At 41.8% G+C, this 18881-nt stretch overlaps 1 protein-coding gene across 15 annotated transcripts in view; it reads left to right on the forward strand.

Annotated features, from left to right (window-relative positions):
* Positions 1–5838: 5838 nt before the first annotated feature.
* The window catches only part of fbrsl1 (fibrosin-like 1), a 447606-nt gene continuing 434563 nt past the window's right edge, over positions 5839–18881 (forward strand). For 8 of the 15 annotated variants that reach the window (XM_090190948.1, XM_090190955.1, XM_090190943.1 and 5 more), the window contains exon 1: positions 5846–7281. In XM_090190948.1, coding sequence (XP_090047074.1) covers positions 6991–7281 — 291 coding nt within the window. In that variant the 5' untranslated portion in view covers positions 5846–6990. Of the gene's footprint in view, positions 7282–18881 lie in introns of all 15 variants that reach the window. The other 7 variants (XM_090190951.1, XM_090190956.1, XM_021621864.3 and 4 more) reach the window with 2 other exon arrangements.

The raw sequence follows: 18881 nt of genomic DNA on the forward strand, positions 1-18881 counted from the left end.
GTCATGATTCCTCTGAAGTCCATTTAGAGATTAGTGAATACAAACTCACAAAATATCCAAGCTAATAAAAGGGGGTTTTGTGTATTGGACTAGCTGACATTTCCAACCACATAATCCTGGCTTTGGTTTCACTGCAGAGTGGATATCATTCTTTCTGTTCAGTGGAAAATGTCATTGGCATGTCAGCAGGTTTCCATCGGGTGGCAATAGATTTTTCACAGTGTGCCTACACCCAGCCACCACCTCCAAAATCTAAAACAACATGAAAATGGTTTGGGGTGAGGGAAAGTTAAACAGGAATTAAAAATGGAAATATAGCCCAACACATTCATTCAATCCCTGTCTGAAAACCAAGAGGTGTTTTGAAGGGCTATCCAATGTATATTCATAGCTGAATAAGCAGATATGAATATTTTTACTGCATGTAGTGGTTTGTAAATTACAGCAACAACATCAAACTGCACCCTATTACACTGTTGCCTTAATAAAGGTACATCAATTTCACCCAACATGAAAGAAAAACACACAGCATAGTCACGATTGTAAATCTGTTACAATTGTAACGATGATGTAGCCATAGATATTACATTTCTGCCTTACATACTTCATCAGGAATTCAGTGAATAACTTATGAAATCATCTATGACTGATTTTGGTGAAGTCATTACTAGATATGATCACGTGAATTGAGAGTTCTAAAGAAGCGACTATTTCTATCTTGAAAGAGATGTTTGGATGTCTCTCTTTACTTAATTTAACAGAAATATCTCTGTATAATCTATTACAGTAAACCCTCACATTTTGTCTCAGTTTATGAAATCCCTCACAGATGCTATCCATTCAAAAGACATGCGAAAGGTTGATATTTATCCGTGTGCATTCTGATGAGTGTAAATGGAGCCGAGTGGCAGGTGATGACATACAACGTGACCTATATCACAGGCTGTCAAAATCACATTTCTATGCTCTGTCCCAAATGGCACGCTGTTCCCTATACAGTGCACTGCTTTTAGGGTTCTGTTTATAAGTGCACTATATAGGGGATAGGGTGCCATTTGTGAAGCAGCCTTTATCATACTTAAACAGCTTAGAGCGACCAAGACAAACGACCACACATACAGTACACTGCTGTATCTACACAGCGTGAGGCCCTCAGTCAGTCTGTGCACTGCTAACCAGAGAAAGCCACATTGCACATTGTCTCCCTGTGTGGATCAACCGTTTTTCCTATAAAGGTGAGGAATATGTTTAGTACAGCATGTGCCGTCGTTCATCTATAAGCATGAAAAGCCTCTTGACATGCAAATGGAGACGAGAGGGCTAGGAGTGCATTTTATCTCCATGCTTGTGTTTGCTAATCAAGTGCTTGTGAAAGCCTGCAGGGGGACCATTATAAGGAGGAGGAGAGTATGATGTGGCTGCTCAAAGCCCTCTGTTTGAACACAGACTCATTTTACAGGCTTTTAACTTTCAATCGGCTGCTGCTACTGTTTATTTGAATCCGTTGATTAATTTCCCTACATTCCTATAAGCCAGTGTGGTAGAAAAGGTTGCAACTCAAACCTAACTGTGAGTTCAAACTCAAATGTAGTTTTGTGTCAACACAGCTCCAGGGGTAGGAGAACAGATAAAGGATTAGTAATGTTTTAGAAGATAAATCCTTGAGAATTGCTCTGGGGATGAGGGTAATGTACCTCTCAGGTTCACCTAGATTTGTTATCATTAGATAGAGCAGAAAAGCAGCCAAAGACTTTACAACAACTAGGTTAAATGTTTCTCGGTTTTACTCACAAATAGGCGCTAAAGTGGAAAGGTGGATGTGGTAAAATGAAAGATCTTGATCTCATATGTATGAGCAAACGTTTCACAGATTTAGAATGTCTGTGTAGACAAGGAGGCACTGGTCCCCTCATGAGCTGAAATCGAACATACAGAGCTCTCTCTGGTGCCAGTTGCAAGTCTGACACCGACGCTTCAAGTGTTTACCCTCTTTATTGACTTTTTACTTGTCATAATACTCTGCAGATGTACTGTACGTGTGGAAACCACACACATAAACAGAGAGAAACACACTTCAATTTCTCTCTCTCTCTCTCTCTCTCTCTCTCTCTCTCTCACACACACACACACACACACTGCACTCATAACAAAACAACACAGAAAGACAAACCCTTGGGAGGGTGAAATACCATGTGACAGTTTGTGATAGCGTGTCAGTCTGCTGAGTGTCATAGTGTAAATATCACCCCTGCTAATGTTCCCTTCACTTCATGTTGTTTGAGGTGGAGGAATCTGCCACTTGTGAACAATTACAAGGTATATCACCACCACATTACTCATGCGCTACAGTGCCGACATGTCAAAGTAAGAGGAAGGAAAACAGTGCACACAGTGAGCGCTGTGGTCCCCCATGCAGCCAGACTCGCTCTGTTTGGGGACTTGGGTGACGGCTACAGTTTATGGGGTTTCTAATCTCAGGTGTTAATTGCAGAGTGACTGGTGGGTATACTGTTCATCTCAGCCACTCAGACTGACACAGTGAGGAAGGAAAAGGAAATAGCATGTTATGAAAAGAGCAGTTAAGTAGTTACATAAGATCAGTCATATAATGCAGGGGTAATCTCATGACTTTTCATTTGCTGATGTCAAATAAAGATAAACTTTAGATCCAATAACATATTCACCCTTAGTGGTTGATTTATAGTAGGTATATGACATAGATATAATATACTGTTGGGATGTCTGTAGAGCTGTAGTGCTGTAATGCGCAGGAGGTTGGTAGCACCATAGTTGGGGAGGTTGGGCTCGTGGTAATGGCTGGAGTGGAATAGGTGGAATAGTATCAGATACATTCCATTTTCTCTATTGTGCATTGAATACTCTTCCCGGTGTGTGTTGACCTTTAATGCAGTCAATGACCAAAAGCACCCTCTTTGGCCTTATGGCTGGTATGTTATTAATATTTTACATCATTTCCTAATTAGTAAAGTTTTTTCTTTTTTTTACGTTGAAAATCTGGTGTTTCTACGTCAAACCGTTTTGTTATATTTCAGTGACTTATAAATGTAATACATTTCAACTCTATATCTGACATGGTACAGGTGTCTCCTTTTTTAAGCCCATGACAATGTGTGTGAGGTGTATACTTCTGTTTCAAAGTAGATTTGTTTAAGTCTACCAAGAATCACTCTGTGTGACCCTGATTTAGCCCACTGCAGTGAAATGTTAACAGGATCACTCATGTGCACAAATGAGGTCGTCAGTTTATCCCCCACTGAAGTAAATCTATATGGTGTGCTGGAGAAATATTGATCGCTTTAGGTATCTTCTATGAGAAGCTGTGCTGACATCTCTTGATGTGATTTGGAGAGGGAGAGTGTTGTTACTAATAGTGTAGTAGGCTGACCAGACAGTCAAGATCAATAAAATCTATTTCACAACTTCCCCAAAATGTTGAGCAATGCATTGGACAAATATCTAAAATGGGGGATTCGGTTGTCCCTGTAGGAGAACCCTTTGAATAACCCTTTTTGGGTTCCATGTAGAACCCTTTGCACAGAGGAACCTTTTTTCTAAGAGTGTTCTTCCAGCAGTAGGAAAAACAAAAGAAAGAAAGAGCAGAAAACTGTCTGTTTATATTTCTTACCAGCTGTACTTCTTTATTATGACATTTATCGTGACATTTATCCACATCAATCTCTTAACTCTATTTATTTCACTAAAATAGCAGGTCAGATTACTGATTTCACCCTGAATGATGTCTATAATAAAAACTAAATAGGCTTTTCATGGGCTGCCAATAAATTCTGCTCCTTTCTTTCTTTTCATACACACCTCTCCCAGGTCAATCTTTCTGTTTGATTAAACTTTGTTCCTCCATGATATGAAATATCCAAAGGCTCTTAGATTTATAACCAGTTCATTCAATTATTGACTGCTGCTTTCACGATCAGCCTTGGAGAGTAAGGATAATCTATTATTTATTTTATCCAACTTGATTGTCCTTGGATAGGCATGAAACCTTTACAGCAACAAACAGATGATGTCTTTGAAGCAAGCAGGGGCAGCAGTAGCAGTATTCGTGTAATATTACAGTATTATAGTGTTATTGTAGCATTTTTATTAGAAGATACAAAAGAGTACCACACTAATACAATGTAACAATAGACAGTATAAAAGAACAGAACAGTGTTTAATCAAAAGAAACAGACATGAATGTGCTCAAATTATGCTGGAAGAGCACGTGTGATGTGGTCGCCTACAGTCACAGAGAAAGACAACATGGAGAGAGAGAATTGAATAAGAGAGAGTTTCTAGCGACTGGGAGAATGGAAGCTCTGGTTGTGTATAGCTAAGAGGTTAATATTTAATCATGGAATACTGGGCCTACCCCTCTCCAGACAGGGGGTTTCTCTAACTTCTCTAGGTACTTTCAAGACTGAATTACTCTATGATATGTCATACAGTCAACTAAAACCCCCATAGTTATTAGGCTTGTGTTTTTCTTCCGCAGTCATTCCTCAGAGGCAACTAGGCCACAGATTGGGATGTCTAATTTATGCCACCAGACACTCAATCTTCAAATCGAGCATATATAGTACAGCTGGTTTAAATTACTATGGGGATTTTCAATGGATTAAATAAACAAACAAATTCGATAAACATGTTGCCTCTGTAATCACCACAGACAATTCTGAGTTTTCCAAGCATTTTACCCCCAATTGAGTGTAACTCAATCCTGACTCCTGATGTGCTTTTTGCGTGGAAATGTACATTATGCCTCTTATCAAGAGAGCGTAAACAAATGATAAACATGTCTACCATCTAACTTTATAAAATCTTGACAGCACTCTTATGTGCTTATACAGTAGAATGGTAAATCATTTCAAAGAGAGTTATGTATTCATTTGAATGAGAGCGATGTGAGACTCAGTCAGTCTGTATAGGTTACCAGGAAATACAGTGGCATTAGGAAAACAGAGGAAATCTCTCCCCTCTAATCCAGAGGCTCTGCTCCTCTCCTCCATACCTGTCCCTTCTCTAATCTCTTTACTGAATTATTTCATACAAAGCCGTTCAACAGAGAGAGAATATCACTCCACAACGCCAGAGGTTGCACTAGCATGAGTTTAATAATGCACTAAGTCTTCAGAGACTTTATTGCCCTACTAAATGATTGGGGTTCTCTTTGGTTTAACATTTACTACAATTTCCTACTGAATTGGTGATAATTACTACATACTGTATATACCCATTTCCTGCACTAATTGTGATATTTCTTTTAGTTTTCGATAGTCCTGCACCAGTACTACTGTTAGCCTTATTCAAGCACTAAACAGGCCTACACATCAATAATACTGTTGGCCTGTAATAACTTTGCACCATTGATGGGCTTGAGGTGGAGCCTTATGCTATGTGCTTTTATATAGTAGGCTGTCTCTTCTCTTACAATTTGACTGTGTGCACTAAATGGTGGCGGCTGGTAGTAAACCAGGCCTGAAATGCAAAAACCATACTCTTGTTTCCCAGGCAAATATCTCATGAGGTGAAGTGCAGAAAGATAAGCTTCAGTGAAGTAGACTATCTGCAACTGAGCGCTTGGTAACGGAGATGTAGACTACAGAACATTTAGACATGTCATGATTCATCAGTAGTGGAGAATGGACACCACTGGAGAGTGCCACACAATTCAATTTGGCAAGTATCCAAATAGATCAAATAGGCTAGAATGATGAAAGAGATTAATAAGGCCAATCTTCTGACCCCACACAATCGCAAGTCAAATCACGAATCATAGTTGGAAAGGTTTTCTAGCCTAAAGTGTTGGGCTGCATTTCTATTCGCTGACAGTAGGACGTCAGAGTGGGGCGACTACATGGACCGTAGGCTGCGACAGACATACTGTAGGACTACGTGTAGCCAGCCGCATTACACAAAAGTAATGCGAATATTGTAGCCTATGCCTCATGACAAAGTTACTGTGCGTGATTTAGAAGTATAAACTAGCTCACTTCCTTCTGGTAATTTGCAGAGGTGGCGGAAGTGCGTCAGTTATCTCGGCACTCTGAGGCTTTTACTGCACACTAATTTCAGATGTAGGGAAAAGAGGGGAGAGGAGATTTTAATCACTCTGCCGCTTTAAGGATACTTATCAAAGCTTTGCATTATGTGAAAACGAAAAATACGACGAGACACGAGTAACTGAGCAACCAAGGACGGAATTCAAGAGTGGATTTATAACTTACGCGGGCCTGGAATAGCCGATGCCTTTGGTTTATGGGATTTGATCATATGCAGTGGATGGTCGTATGCTGAAGTAGCTAAACGGAGGATAATTTTGAAAATATTGCGCATAAGTAGCGAAAGACTTGGAAATCCCTGCCCTCGTAGCTTTTTATCGCGCAAAGGTTTACCCTACGGCGGAACTTGTCAGAGGAATATGGTTAACCGTTGAAACTCGCCAATGCAGAGAGGATTATCCACTTATGTATTATCTCATACATAATTGTTAAGCACCTAATACGCATTTTGACGGATGTTATCCATAGTCCTTTTTTGACAGCGGATCATGGATTGGGTGGTGGAAAACAACGGGCAGCGACATTATTTCTCTGCGCTGTCTGTGGTATGCAGCTATTAACATTGTGTTTTTCCAATGCAACAAAGTTGCAAAGCAAGTGGAATGCATACATTTGAAGTATTTCGCCGTTTTACACCTGCTTATGTAAAGAACGCGTCGACCTTATAGTATCGGATCGCTTCAAATACGTGAGGATTTGCGTTCCTTCTTCCTCGCCTGCATGGAATATTTTAACATTTGTTTATTGTATTCGGGTGGAATATTCAAGGTCATTCCGTGAATCTTATCTTATATGTATTATTTATACATGCGTATCTCCTCGTGATAGCATAATAGTATCTTATTTCGCACAGGGAATCCGCTTTACGTTAGGCGCTCTAGAGTGATTTTGTCATTGCAACATTTTTAAAATGGATGGAAAATTGAAGCAGAGCCGGAGATCCCGTTCCAAACGTGAGAGGGTACGGAGACGGGAGGCAGTGGGCAGGGATGCCCGCAGTCCAAACCCTTCATCTGGTTCAGATAGGGAGCAAAGTCCTGGGAGGGATCTCGCCTCCCAGAATGGTAAAAAGGTTCCACACTCGACACCTTCCAGAGCCTCACGTCCCCCTCGTCGAAAGAGACGAGAATCCAGTTCTCAAGAAGAGGATATCATTGATGGATTTGCCATTGCCAGTTTCGTCAGCCTGGACTGTCTGGAGGTAAAGGGATTGGCTTATAATTACACATGTCAAACACGTCAGAATTTGCATAAGAGCATAAGTTTTCAGCTTGACTAATGGGGTGCTATTCATGACATGCTCTGACATAATGGTTTGTTTGACTGCATATAAACATGTGCTGTTTTCTCTGCGTGTTGAGGAGAGGAATGAATTGTAGATCTTTGGCTTGTCTTTGTAGTTATGCATTGTGTTGTTCAATGCAACATGGGTCTGCATCCCCTTTAGATTTCTTACTCTTTACTACACAATTTCCATATTTGTTTGCCTCTATAACCATATGCCCATATGGAGTGTGCATATTCATTGGATGGTCCAACATGTGCAATGTGTCTTTGATTATGTGTTTGTATTTGCTTTGAAGGAGATTAAACCTCAGGTGAAGTTGAAGTCTACAAATGAGATTGTGAATTTGATACAAGTAACCACTGTCCTTAGATCTCATTATGACCTATTCTAATAACATGAAACATAGATTTAGCCAGTGGTAACTTGTGGACTAGACACCGGCTGGAATGCGGTTTTAACCAATCAGCATTCAGGATTAGACCCACCCGTTGTATAATTGATTAACGTGAAACATCTTTCCAAGTACAGTTGAAGTCTTCTAAGTTGACATTTGTATTGGTAATACCTGTGTACCTACTTACATAGTATAATAATTCCTTAGCCTGTTAGTGGCTGACTGTGGCTGCAAAGGTCAGGAACTAAACCCATAGACACCTGCTACTAGTCTACTCAGTTGAGTGTAAGCAACACGGTCAGTTGTAATTGCTGCTTGTTCCCCACAGAGACAATACCACCAGCATGGTACAATAGACTGCATTACATAGCTTGACCTATTGGCTTATTACTAGATTTGAGTGCATACATAAGAATGAAATATTGTCCATGATATGTTCTTTTTTGTTGTGGACATACATGTCCAAAGGAGTGTTCACTCACTGGGAGCTTGTCATTGATTTGTCACCTCCCCTCTGTTAACAAGGTTAACCTGTCAGGGTCTTCAGTAATTACATTGCTCTTCCGTTAACTTAGGCCTTCCATGCCACTTACTAGAGTTTTGTGTGAACGAAGATAGTGTCTAAGAGGAGGGGCAGAGGGTGAAGTGCATGGAACTGTGTAGGAGAGGGTGATGGAGAGAGGCCTGGTGTGTGTGTGTGTGTGTGTGTGTGTGTGTGTGTGTGTGTGTGTGTGTGTGTGTGTGTGTGTGTGTGTGTGTGTGTGTGTGTGTGTGTGTGTGTGTGTGTGCGCACGTGTGCACGTGTGTGCATTATATGCTCTGATGCGAAAGGTATGTGTACGCGTGCCTCTGGTGCTCGCTGCTTATGGCAGTCTGACAGGTGCTGACTATGAAAGGCCTCTGGGAAGTCTGAGCGAAGTGCTTCTCAGATAGGATCGGATCCCACCAGGAGAGCAGTGCATAGGCTGTCTGTAGGGTCGCTTCCTTCAGTGACATCTACAAGTGAATGAATGCTGTACTCAGCCAGACAGCTAATCAGGGTAGGCCATCATTGTAAATAATCATTTGTTCTTAACTGACTTGCCTAGTTAAATAAAGGTTGAATATATATATATATATATATATATATATATATATATGTGTATTATTTATATATATATTTAATCGGGCATGATAAAGCTTTCATAAATCAATTCAATTAAAATGTTTGGAAACGGAGTAAAACGGTTCTCTAAACAGTAGTTGTTAGATTTGCATGAAAATGGGCTGATGGTAGTTAGTTATACTTTGTATAGAGCTAAGTGTGGGTTGGACACACATCTGGAAAGCCTATGTGATAGGGCCAAGCAGGAATGTTAAATGCTAATTTCCTATCAATTATCCAACGGACACTGCACCATTAGCCATTCAATAACACACGTACCTATTGCATCATTCTCTAATAAACACAGTACAGTTGAAAGAGTGTTCTTAACCTCGTATAATTCACTGATGGTCAATACAAGACTTCCTGTTCATGACAGGCCAGTGAGACTGATTAGATTGGGCACCTTCACAGTATATTGAGATCAACCTCACATTTTCTCTGGGTTCATTGAACCTCTATAGCAGTGGTTCTTAACCTGGGTTCGATCGAACCCCAGGGGTTCGGTGAGTCAGTCTCACGGGTTCGGCGGAGGTCAAGACACACATCCGACTCATATGATTCGTGATGACACGCCCCTCTTGGCCATCATTGGCTGCAGGTGATCACACTACATCGCTTGGCCTATCTGTGCTGCAGGGAATTTGGTGCGCTCAGTAGTCGACTTGTGACTGTCGTGATGGTACGTCTTGTGATTTCTTTCTTTATTTTAATCCCTTCATTCTTACTATTCGAGCAAAAAAAGAAAGTTGTCGGACGAATATGTACAATATGGATTCACATGTATAACGGAACGTGATGGGAGTCAGCGTCCTAACTGCATGATTTGCAATGCCAATTTGAGCAATTCTAGTCTAGCACCGGTAAAACTAAGAGAACACTTCCTTAAGTTGCATGGAGATGGAAAATACAAGAACACAACGCTCGCTGAATTCGATGAAAAGGCTACTCTGCCTGTTCTCGGCTTTGTACCCATCAACAAACCGATCCTCACAGCATCGTACGAAGTTGCTTACCTGATCGCAAAGCAGGGCAAACCACACACCATTGGTGAAACACTCATAAAACCAGCTGTGTTGAAGATGGCGAATATCATGCTGGGAAAAGAGGCTGAAGTTAACCTTTCTGATCTCCCCATCCCGGATCCGGGATCGTGAATACAGACTCAAGCTCATTACCATAACGCAACGTTAACTATTCATGAAAATCGCAAATGAAATGAAATAAATATGCTAGCTCTCAAGCTTAGCCTTTTGTTAACAACACTGTCATCTCAGATTTTCAAAATATGCTTCTCAACCATTGCAAAACAAGCATTTGTGTAACAGTATTGATGGCTAACGTAGCATTTAGCATTAGCATTCAGCTGGCAACATTTACACAAAAAAACAGAAAAGCATTCAAATAAAATCATTTACCTTTGAAGAACTTCAGATGTTTTCAATGAGGAGACTCTCAGATAGCAAATGTTCAGTTTTTCCTGAAAGATTATTTGTTTAGGACAAATCGCTCCGTTTTCTGCGTCACGTTTAGCTATGAAAAAACCCCTGTATCCAGGATTGTGTAAATCTATCAGCAAGCTCATTAGCATAACACAACGTTAACTATTTATGAAAATCGCAAATGAAATGAAATAAATATGCCATCTCTCAAGCTTAGCCTTTTGTAAACAACACTGTCATCTCAGATTTTCAAAATATGCTTCTCAACCATAGGAAAACAATCATTTGTGTAAAACTAGCTAGCTAGCGTTAGCATTTAGTGTTAGCATTTAGCGTTAGCATTAGCGTTAGCATCCAGCACGCAACATTAACAAAAACATAAAAGCCTTCAAATAAAATCATTTACCTTTGAAGAACTTCTGATGTTTTCAATGAGGATACTCTCAGTTAGATAGCAGATGCTCAGTTTTTCCAAAAAGATTCCTTGTGTATTAGAAATAGCTCCGTTTTATACATCACATTTGGCTACCAAAAAAAATCTGAAAATTCAGTCCTCAAAACGCGAACTTTTTTCCAAATTAACTCCATAATATCGACTGAAAACATGGCAAACGTTGTTTAGAATCAATCATCAAGGTGTTTTTCACATATCTCTTCATTGATACATCGTTCTTGGACACATGCTTTCTCCCCTGAATCAAATGGTAAAGTAGAAGCAGCTGGCAATTGCGCACCGAATTCGACGCAGGACACCAGGCGGACACTTGGAAAATGTAGTCTCTTATGGTCAATCTTCCAATGATATGCCTACAAATACGTCACAATGCTGCTAAGACCTTGGGCGAACGACAGAAAGTGTAGGCTCATTCGTTGCGCAATCACAGCCATATAAGGAGAGAATGGAAAACAGAGCTTCAGAAATTCTGCTAATTCCTGGGTGATGCATCATCTTGGTTTCGCCTGTAGAATGAGTTCTGGGGCACTTACAGACAAAATCTTTGCAGATTCTGAAACTTCAGAGTGTTAGTCGAGCATCTTTTCGTGACAAAATATCGCGCTTAAAACGGGAACGTTTTTTATCCAAAAATGAAATAGCGCCCTTAGAGATCTAACAGGTTAAGTTATCCCAAATTCCTCTTTCAAATGACACCATCAGCGACAGAATAGAGGACATTAGCAAAGACATCTTGGCTCAAGTAGTTGCAGATCTGATTTCAAGCCCGGCAAAATTCAGCCTTCAACTCGACGAGACCACAGACGTTTCCAATCTAAGCCAGCTTGCTGTATTCGTGCGCTATGTGAAAGACGACGTGATAAAGGAAGATTTTTTATTTTGTAAGCCTCTTACAATAACAACTAAGGCAGCCGATGTGAAGAAACTTGTGGATGACTTCTTCAACGACAACAATCTTTTGTGGGATATGGTTTCTGCAGTTTGTTCGGACGGAGCTCCAGTCATGCTGGGAAGAAAGTCTGGTTTTGGTGCGCTAGTGAAAGCCGATGCACCACACATCATTGTTACGCATTGTATTCTGCACAGGCATGCGTTGGCAACAAAAACCTTGCCTCCAAAACTGGTAGAAGTATTACAAATTGTAGTGGAATGCGTGAACTATTTGCCAACTAGTACTCTGAGGCACCGCATCTTCAGTGAGCTGTGTAAAGAAATGGGCTCTGAATTCGAGGTACTTCTGTACCATTCTAACGTTCGGTGGTTATCCCGGGGACAGGTGCTGAATCGTGTTTTTGCCGTGTGTGTGGAATTAGCCCTGTTTTTGCAAGAGCACCAACATTGTCATGCAGATTGCTTAAAAAATTCTGAGTTCATTCTCATTTTAGCGTACATGGCTGATATCTTCGCAGCTCTCAATCATCTCAATCAAAAGATGCAGGGCGGTGGAGTCAACATCATCGAATCGGAGGAAAACCTGAAGGCTTTTCAAAAAATCTACCGTTATGGAAACGACGAACAGAGAACGATAACTTGGCAAACTTTCCCCTGCTGGACGACTGTAAGTAAGATTGAAGATGTATCTGGAATCGGAGACATTTCTGTACCCGCGGAACTGAAGCAAGCAATTGCCACGCACTTAGGTGAGCTTGCAAAGTCTCTCGACGGATACTTCCCTACGAGAGTCATATCCAGCATGGGTGAGACAGCCGTTCACGTTTAGTGTTGAGACAACAGATGTCAATGATGAATACCTCGATAAAATCATTGAAATTCAGCAGAGCCAGGTTCAACAGCAACTCTTCAGAACACCAATGCTTTCAACGTTTTGGTGTCAACAAATGGTAACGTACCCTGTTATTGCTAAGAAAGCTCTGGAGATTTTCATACCGTTTGTTACAACATATCTTTGCGAGCAATCCTTTTCGAGGATGCTGGACATAAAAACGAAGAAAAGGAACAGACTTTGTTGCGAAAATGACATGAGAGTGGCACTTGCCAAGGTGAAGCCGCGCATTTCTGAACTGGTCTCTGAAAGGCAACAGCAGAAGTCACACTGATTTGCAGCAAATATTCATTATTATGTTTTTGTTTTTGTGTGAAAATCATGTTTTGATGATTTTGTTCTTTGAACACAGTGATGTTGATGCACGGTTCATTTTGTGCACCAGTAAAATATATACCTATGTTTTGAATTTGAAAAAAATCATATTTTATTTTTCCAATTTAAGAAGGGTTTGGTAAATGCGCATATGAAACTGGTGGGGTTCAGTACCTCCAACAAGGTTAAGAACCATTGCTCTATAGCTTGCTGCTCAACAGTACTGTACACAATGTGTATGTGAACGTGAGTGTTTTGCTTTCACGTTAAACATGTTTCAGTAGTGGGTAATATTAAAGCTGCCTGCTGCCCTTGGAGCTTATGTTGTGTGTAATGTATGTTGCAACCTGCTCTGCTCCCACAGCCTTGTTCGTTATGGTACAAACCAATCCACGACATTGGCCACGTTTGATTATCATTTGTTTATTTGTTTTGAGTCCACATTTCACCCGGAAAGCCACTTACCCGTGTAAATGAACCGTACGCACAAGACATGCCTACTTTGTCAAACAGGGCTATGCTATAGTGACTGGACATGTCAGTGAGGAGATGAGGCATGTAGAATAAAAAGCCCTCTCTCAAATGCCTATTAAGACAATTATACAATACTGTTAATTAAAGCCCCTCAAAAGTCCCCCGTGGGTAATGTACTAACAGAAACAATAAGAAAATATTGCAAGTATCCACCTTCCATAATAGAAATGAGATGTGATATTTCCCTCCTCTCTTTGTGTGACGTTGATACTAGAGTGGCAAATCCCCCTCTCTAATCCACACAGAGTTCATCCTTATGTTTATCTGTTTAGGCTGGACTTTTTCCTCTCTAACCGTCAGCAGTCATCTGTAATGGGTGGGATCTTGACCTGTTTATTGTCACATTAACACAGATTGTGTGTTAACATGTGTTATTACACTGTCTTACATTATATCCCTTAAAATAGTATATTATTCTCTCTTGCCATAAACAATCAGCCAGTAGCCTACTGCTTCCTCTTACGATTCGAACACACCGACGGCGTCATTGCATTTTGGTACACCAGAAGTACATTCATTTCCAAGGAAACGCTGAGTTTGCTGTGCAGCATTGTGCTGCAGAGGCAGTTGCAGTGCTTTCGGTGTGGTGCAGATGTTGGATTTATTGAACGTATGTGTTAAACTATGTGTAGACGGCTTGACAGAAATGGTAGCAGAAGGTGAATGTTAAACTATGTGTAGACGGCTTGACAGAAATGGTAGCAGAAGGTGAATGTTAAACTATGTGTAGACGGCTTGACAGAAATGGTAGCAGAAGGTGAATGTTAAACTTTTGTTGCACACATATCCAGATGATGCTGCATACTATTTTGCCCATTGACACTGTCGGTGTGTTCGAAGCGTTATAGCAGGTGTAAATGAAGCTGAATCTGTAACAATTCAGTAGTGTGTTGGATGAACAAACCGTACAAGCCGGACATCAACAGTATTGTATTTGGTCTAGAGACTTGTAACTTGTTCAGTGTTGGGATGTTGCTAAAAGCTGTAGTTAGTTATAACAACTCAACACTTGTGTTGAACTACAAGCCATAAAGCAACATTATAAACTGGGTGGTTCGAGCCCTGAATGCTGATTGGCTGACAGCCGTGGTATATCAGACCGTATACGACAGGTATGACAAAACATTTATTTTTGCTGCTCTAATTACGTTGGTAATAGCAATAAGGTACCTCTGGGGTTTGTGCTATATGGCCAATATACCATGGCTAAGGGCTGTGTCCAGGCACGCTGCGTTGCGTCGTGCGTAATAACAGCCATTAAATGTGCCTTATTGCCTAAGTATACCATTTGGTCTCTGGATCCAGAGGCCTGTTAAACTGTTTTGTATGGTCATCATGTTGCAATACCGCTCAGTGTTTTCGTTACTCTCATAGTGATGGCTGTAGTGCATCATACTGTATGCTGCCAGCCGGTGACAAACAACAACTCCCCTTTTAATTAACAGGCAGGCCCCCGGAGGCGTCAGTGCTCAGAGCCTGACACGTCCCATGAAGAAATGCTTCTTAAGGCCCATGGGACCCATCTCTCCCGTGGCGGAGAGAGAGTAAGAGAGATAAACATTTTGGCTGTGCTGTGCTGGGCTGTGCGTGTGTACTGTCATGCTCGATAGTGGGGAGATAGCATTCTTTTGGCTGTGCGGCTGAGGCTGTGTGCCCAATATATTGACATATGATCTAAATATCCTCCCTAGGAAGAGCTTTTTCTCTCCAGAGGATGTGTGGGGCGGAGGTTACATACAGCCCTTATGGTCCCCCTGCGGATCAGTCTTCATTGTCCGTTATGAGAAGTAATGAATAGCTTGGTTTCTGTGACTGTCACAGTAGTAGATGTGGTGTGTGCTGCTGTTTTTTGTTTCCCTCTTCATTTTGTCGTTGTTTCCCTATGAGAGGTATTGAACAGTCTGGCTAATGTCAATGTCAGTGTTCTAGATGTGTTGTGCTGCTGGGCTGTATCTTCCTCCTTTCTCTCTCGGTCTGCTTTGTGTGGCGAGTGGCAGGATGCAATTATCAAGTGATTAAGATGTTGTCTTGAAGCCTGGTGAGAAGGATTAGACTTCTGACTGGTTAAAGTTGCCTGTTCATCCCCTGGCTGCTTTGCCTTCTGTTTATGGGATTTCTTGAGTCTGACCAGGCTCTGCTTTGCTCTCTGCTCTTTCACTCATAATCAATGAAACAGCGTTGAATAAAAAAGGTAGTTATTGAAATAATACGTGTCTCCCTGTTTGCCACCCCTGCAATTTAGGATCTGCAGAAAATTTTAAATGACTGGCTGGCAATGAGGCCTGAGAAAGATTTACAATACAAATAATGAAACATAAGTAGACTAAGTGCCTCATTAAGTGTGTTTTCCTTTTGGCCTCGTCCACTCATTGACTGAGAAAGCAGTAGAACAGGCAGTGAATGGCTTGCTTGTTCATACTTGTACAGTTACATCAACATCTCTCAAGTGAATCCCTTTAAAAATGTGCTTGTATGCAAAAATTATGCATTTTCCAGGGACTTGTGCCCATCAAGTTCAACTGGTCTATTGGTTAGCTGTGCTGAATAGGGCCTTAACGAAATCCCCCTCAAATCATCTACCTGAGCTCACAACACAAGACTTAGTCTAATGCTCACTTTCAGAATGTAGTAGTAAATACAGAGGCAGTTTGACATTTTATTTACCATTGGCACATTCAGTCCAGTGAAGTAGAGAGGACCCAATAACAGTCAATGTTTTGCTAATGCATACTGTCACCATGCTACCTAGACCGTCTTGCAGGTCAACCAAACATCCACTACTTCTTACAACATATTAGTATCGACATGATCTAGTGATCACCAACATCATACCTGATTATGTACGCCTATATGAGTGAGCAGAGAACGATAAAGGAGTGTTTATTTCGCTAGCATCAACGCCCACTTAGTTTTTGTCTTGCCATGACATCATGAACAGTGAACCTGCTATTTTGATTGGGTGAAAATCAAAGCAGATCGGCCTCCAGTCTTTCTCATGATTTCAGCTTTTGAGCATTTATTCTGAGAGATGCCGTGACTGGCTATAGCTCCATAGAGGGTCTCAGAGCATGTTTTCTTTATAAATGACTAGCTGTGAAAGCAATTAGTGTAACAGTTGTCAACATGCTCCTTGCTACAAATGTGAGATAGGAACATTAGCTCTGAGGGGAATAGTGTTTCTGGTTGGAGTGATACTAACAATAATCACTGCAGAGCTCTATTCCCAGCCTGAAATAAGATATTGAGACGGCTGCTACTTGCCAGTGCTGCTGGCTCGCTTGGTCTCCCTCCATGGATCAGTCTCTTTCTGCCTCCCTTGGTTTCCCTCCGTGGATCAGCCTCTTTCTGCCTCCCTTGGTCTCCCTCCATGGATCACCCTATTTCTGCCTCCCTTGGTCACCCTCCGTTGATCAGCCTCTTTCTGCCTCCCTTGGTTTCCCTCCGTGGATCAGCCTCTTTCTGCCTCCCTTGGTCTCCCTCCATGGATCACCCTATTTCTGCCTCCCTTGGTCACCCTCCGTGGATCAGCCTATTGCTGCCTCCCTTGGTCACCCTCTGTGGATCAGCCTCTTTCTGCCTCCCTTGGTCGCCCTCCATGGATCAGCCTATTTCTGCCTCCCTTGGTCACCCTCTGTGGATCAGCCCCTGTCTGCATACCTTGGTCTCCCTCTGGGATCAGCCTCTTTCAGCCTCTCTTGGTGTCCCTCCATGGATCCGCCTCTTTCTGCCTCCCTTGGTCACCCTTCGTGGATCAGCCTCTTTCTCTCTTCCTTGGTCTCCCTCCGTGGATCAGCCTCTTTCTGCCTCCCTTGGTCTACTTCCATGGATCAGCCTCTTTCTGCCTCCCTTGGTCTCCCTCCGTGGATCAGCCTCTTTCTGCCTCCCTTGGTCTCCCTCCGTGGATCAGCCTCTTTCTGCCTCCCTTGGTCTCCCTCCGTGGATCAGCCTCTTTCTGCCTCCCTTGGTCTCCCTCCGTGGATCAGCCTTTTTCTGCAATTCAGAAGTCAATGACGGGCCTCAGCTGCCGATCATATCTCGGAAGGTTTCTTCAGTGGAGACAGACAGAGCTGTCTGTCTGTCTGTCTGTTAAATGTGAGCTTTCATGTGAGAAGAAATCCAAATAAGGACTTGGACTGTTGTTGTTTGAGTTTTGGCAGCAGACTAATAAGCAGTAGCTGGCCAAGATCATAGAGTTTAGATAAGAGTTGGTTACGCAACGCTAGGGGATCGCTCTCTCATTTACATTTCTACTTTTACCGCTCATTCATTGTCAGCTGCAGTATTTTCTCATGTGGAAGCAAAGCGCTTGTTCCACTCCTTGAGTAATGGGTATATACACTGAGTATACAAAACATGTCCATGACATAGACTAACCAGGTGAATCCAGGTGAAAGCTATGATCCTGTATTAATGTCTCTTGTTAAATCCACTTCAATCAGTTTAGAGGAAGGGGAGGAGACAGGTTAAATAAGGATTTAAGGAGGAGCAACTCAATATTAGGAAGGTGGTCCTAATGAGCTGGTGTAACTGAGTCAGGTTTGTAAGCCTCCTTGCTCGCACACGCTTTTTCAGTTCTGCCCACACATGTTCTATAGGATTGAGGTCAGGGCTTTGTGATGGCCACTCCAATACCTTGACTGTGTTGTCCTTAAGCCATTTTTCCACAACTTTGTAAGTATGCTTGGGTTCATTGTCCATTTGGAAGACCCATTTGTGACCAAGCTTTCACTTCCTGACTGATGCCATCTATTTTGTGACGTGCACCAGTCTCTCCTGCAGCAAAGCACCCCCACAACATGATGTTGCCACCCCCTTGCTTCACGGTTTGGATGGTGTTCTTCGGCTTGCACGCCTCCCCCATTTTCCTCCAAACATAACAATGGCCATTATGGCCAAACAGTTCTATTTTTGTTTCATCAGACTAGAGGACATTTCTCCAAAAAGTATGATCTTTGTCCCCATGTGCAGTTGCAAACCGTAGTCTGGCTTTTTTATTGCGGTTTTGGAGCAGTGGCTTCTTCCCTGCTGAGCGGCCTTTCAGGTTATGTCGATATAGGACTCGTTTTACTGTGGATATAGATACGTTTGTACATATTTCCTCCAGCATCTTCACAGTGTCCTTTGCTGTTGTTCTGTGATTGATTTGCACTTTTCGCACCAAAGGACGTTCATCTCTAGGAGACAGAACGCGTCTCCTTCCTGAGCGGTATGACGGCTGTGTGGTCCCATGGTGTTTATACTTGCGTACTATTGTTTGTACATATGAACGTGGTACCTTCAGGCATTTGGAAATTGCTTCCAAGTGTGAACCAGACTTGTGGAGGTCTACCATTTTTTTCCTGAGGTCTTGGCTGATTTCTTTTGATTTTCCCATGATGTCAAGCAAAGATGCACTGAGTTTGAAGGTAGGCCTTGAAATACTTGAAATACATCCACAGGTACACCTC

Source organism: Oncorhynchus mykiss, chromosome 11, assembly GCF_057628025.1.
Source record: "Oncorhynchus mykiss isolate SJ-2025 chromosome 11, ASM5762802v1, whole genome shotgun sequence".
Classification (NCBI taxonomy): Eukaryota; Metazoa; Chordata; class Actinopteri; order Salmoniformes; family Salmonidae; genus Oncorhynchus; species Oncorhynchus mykiss.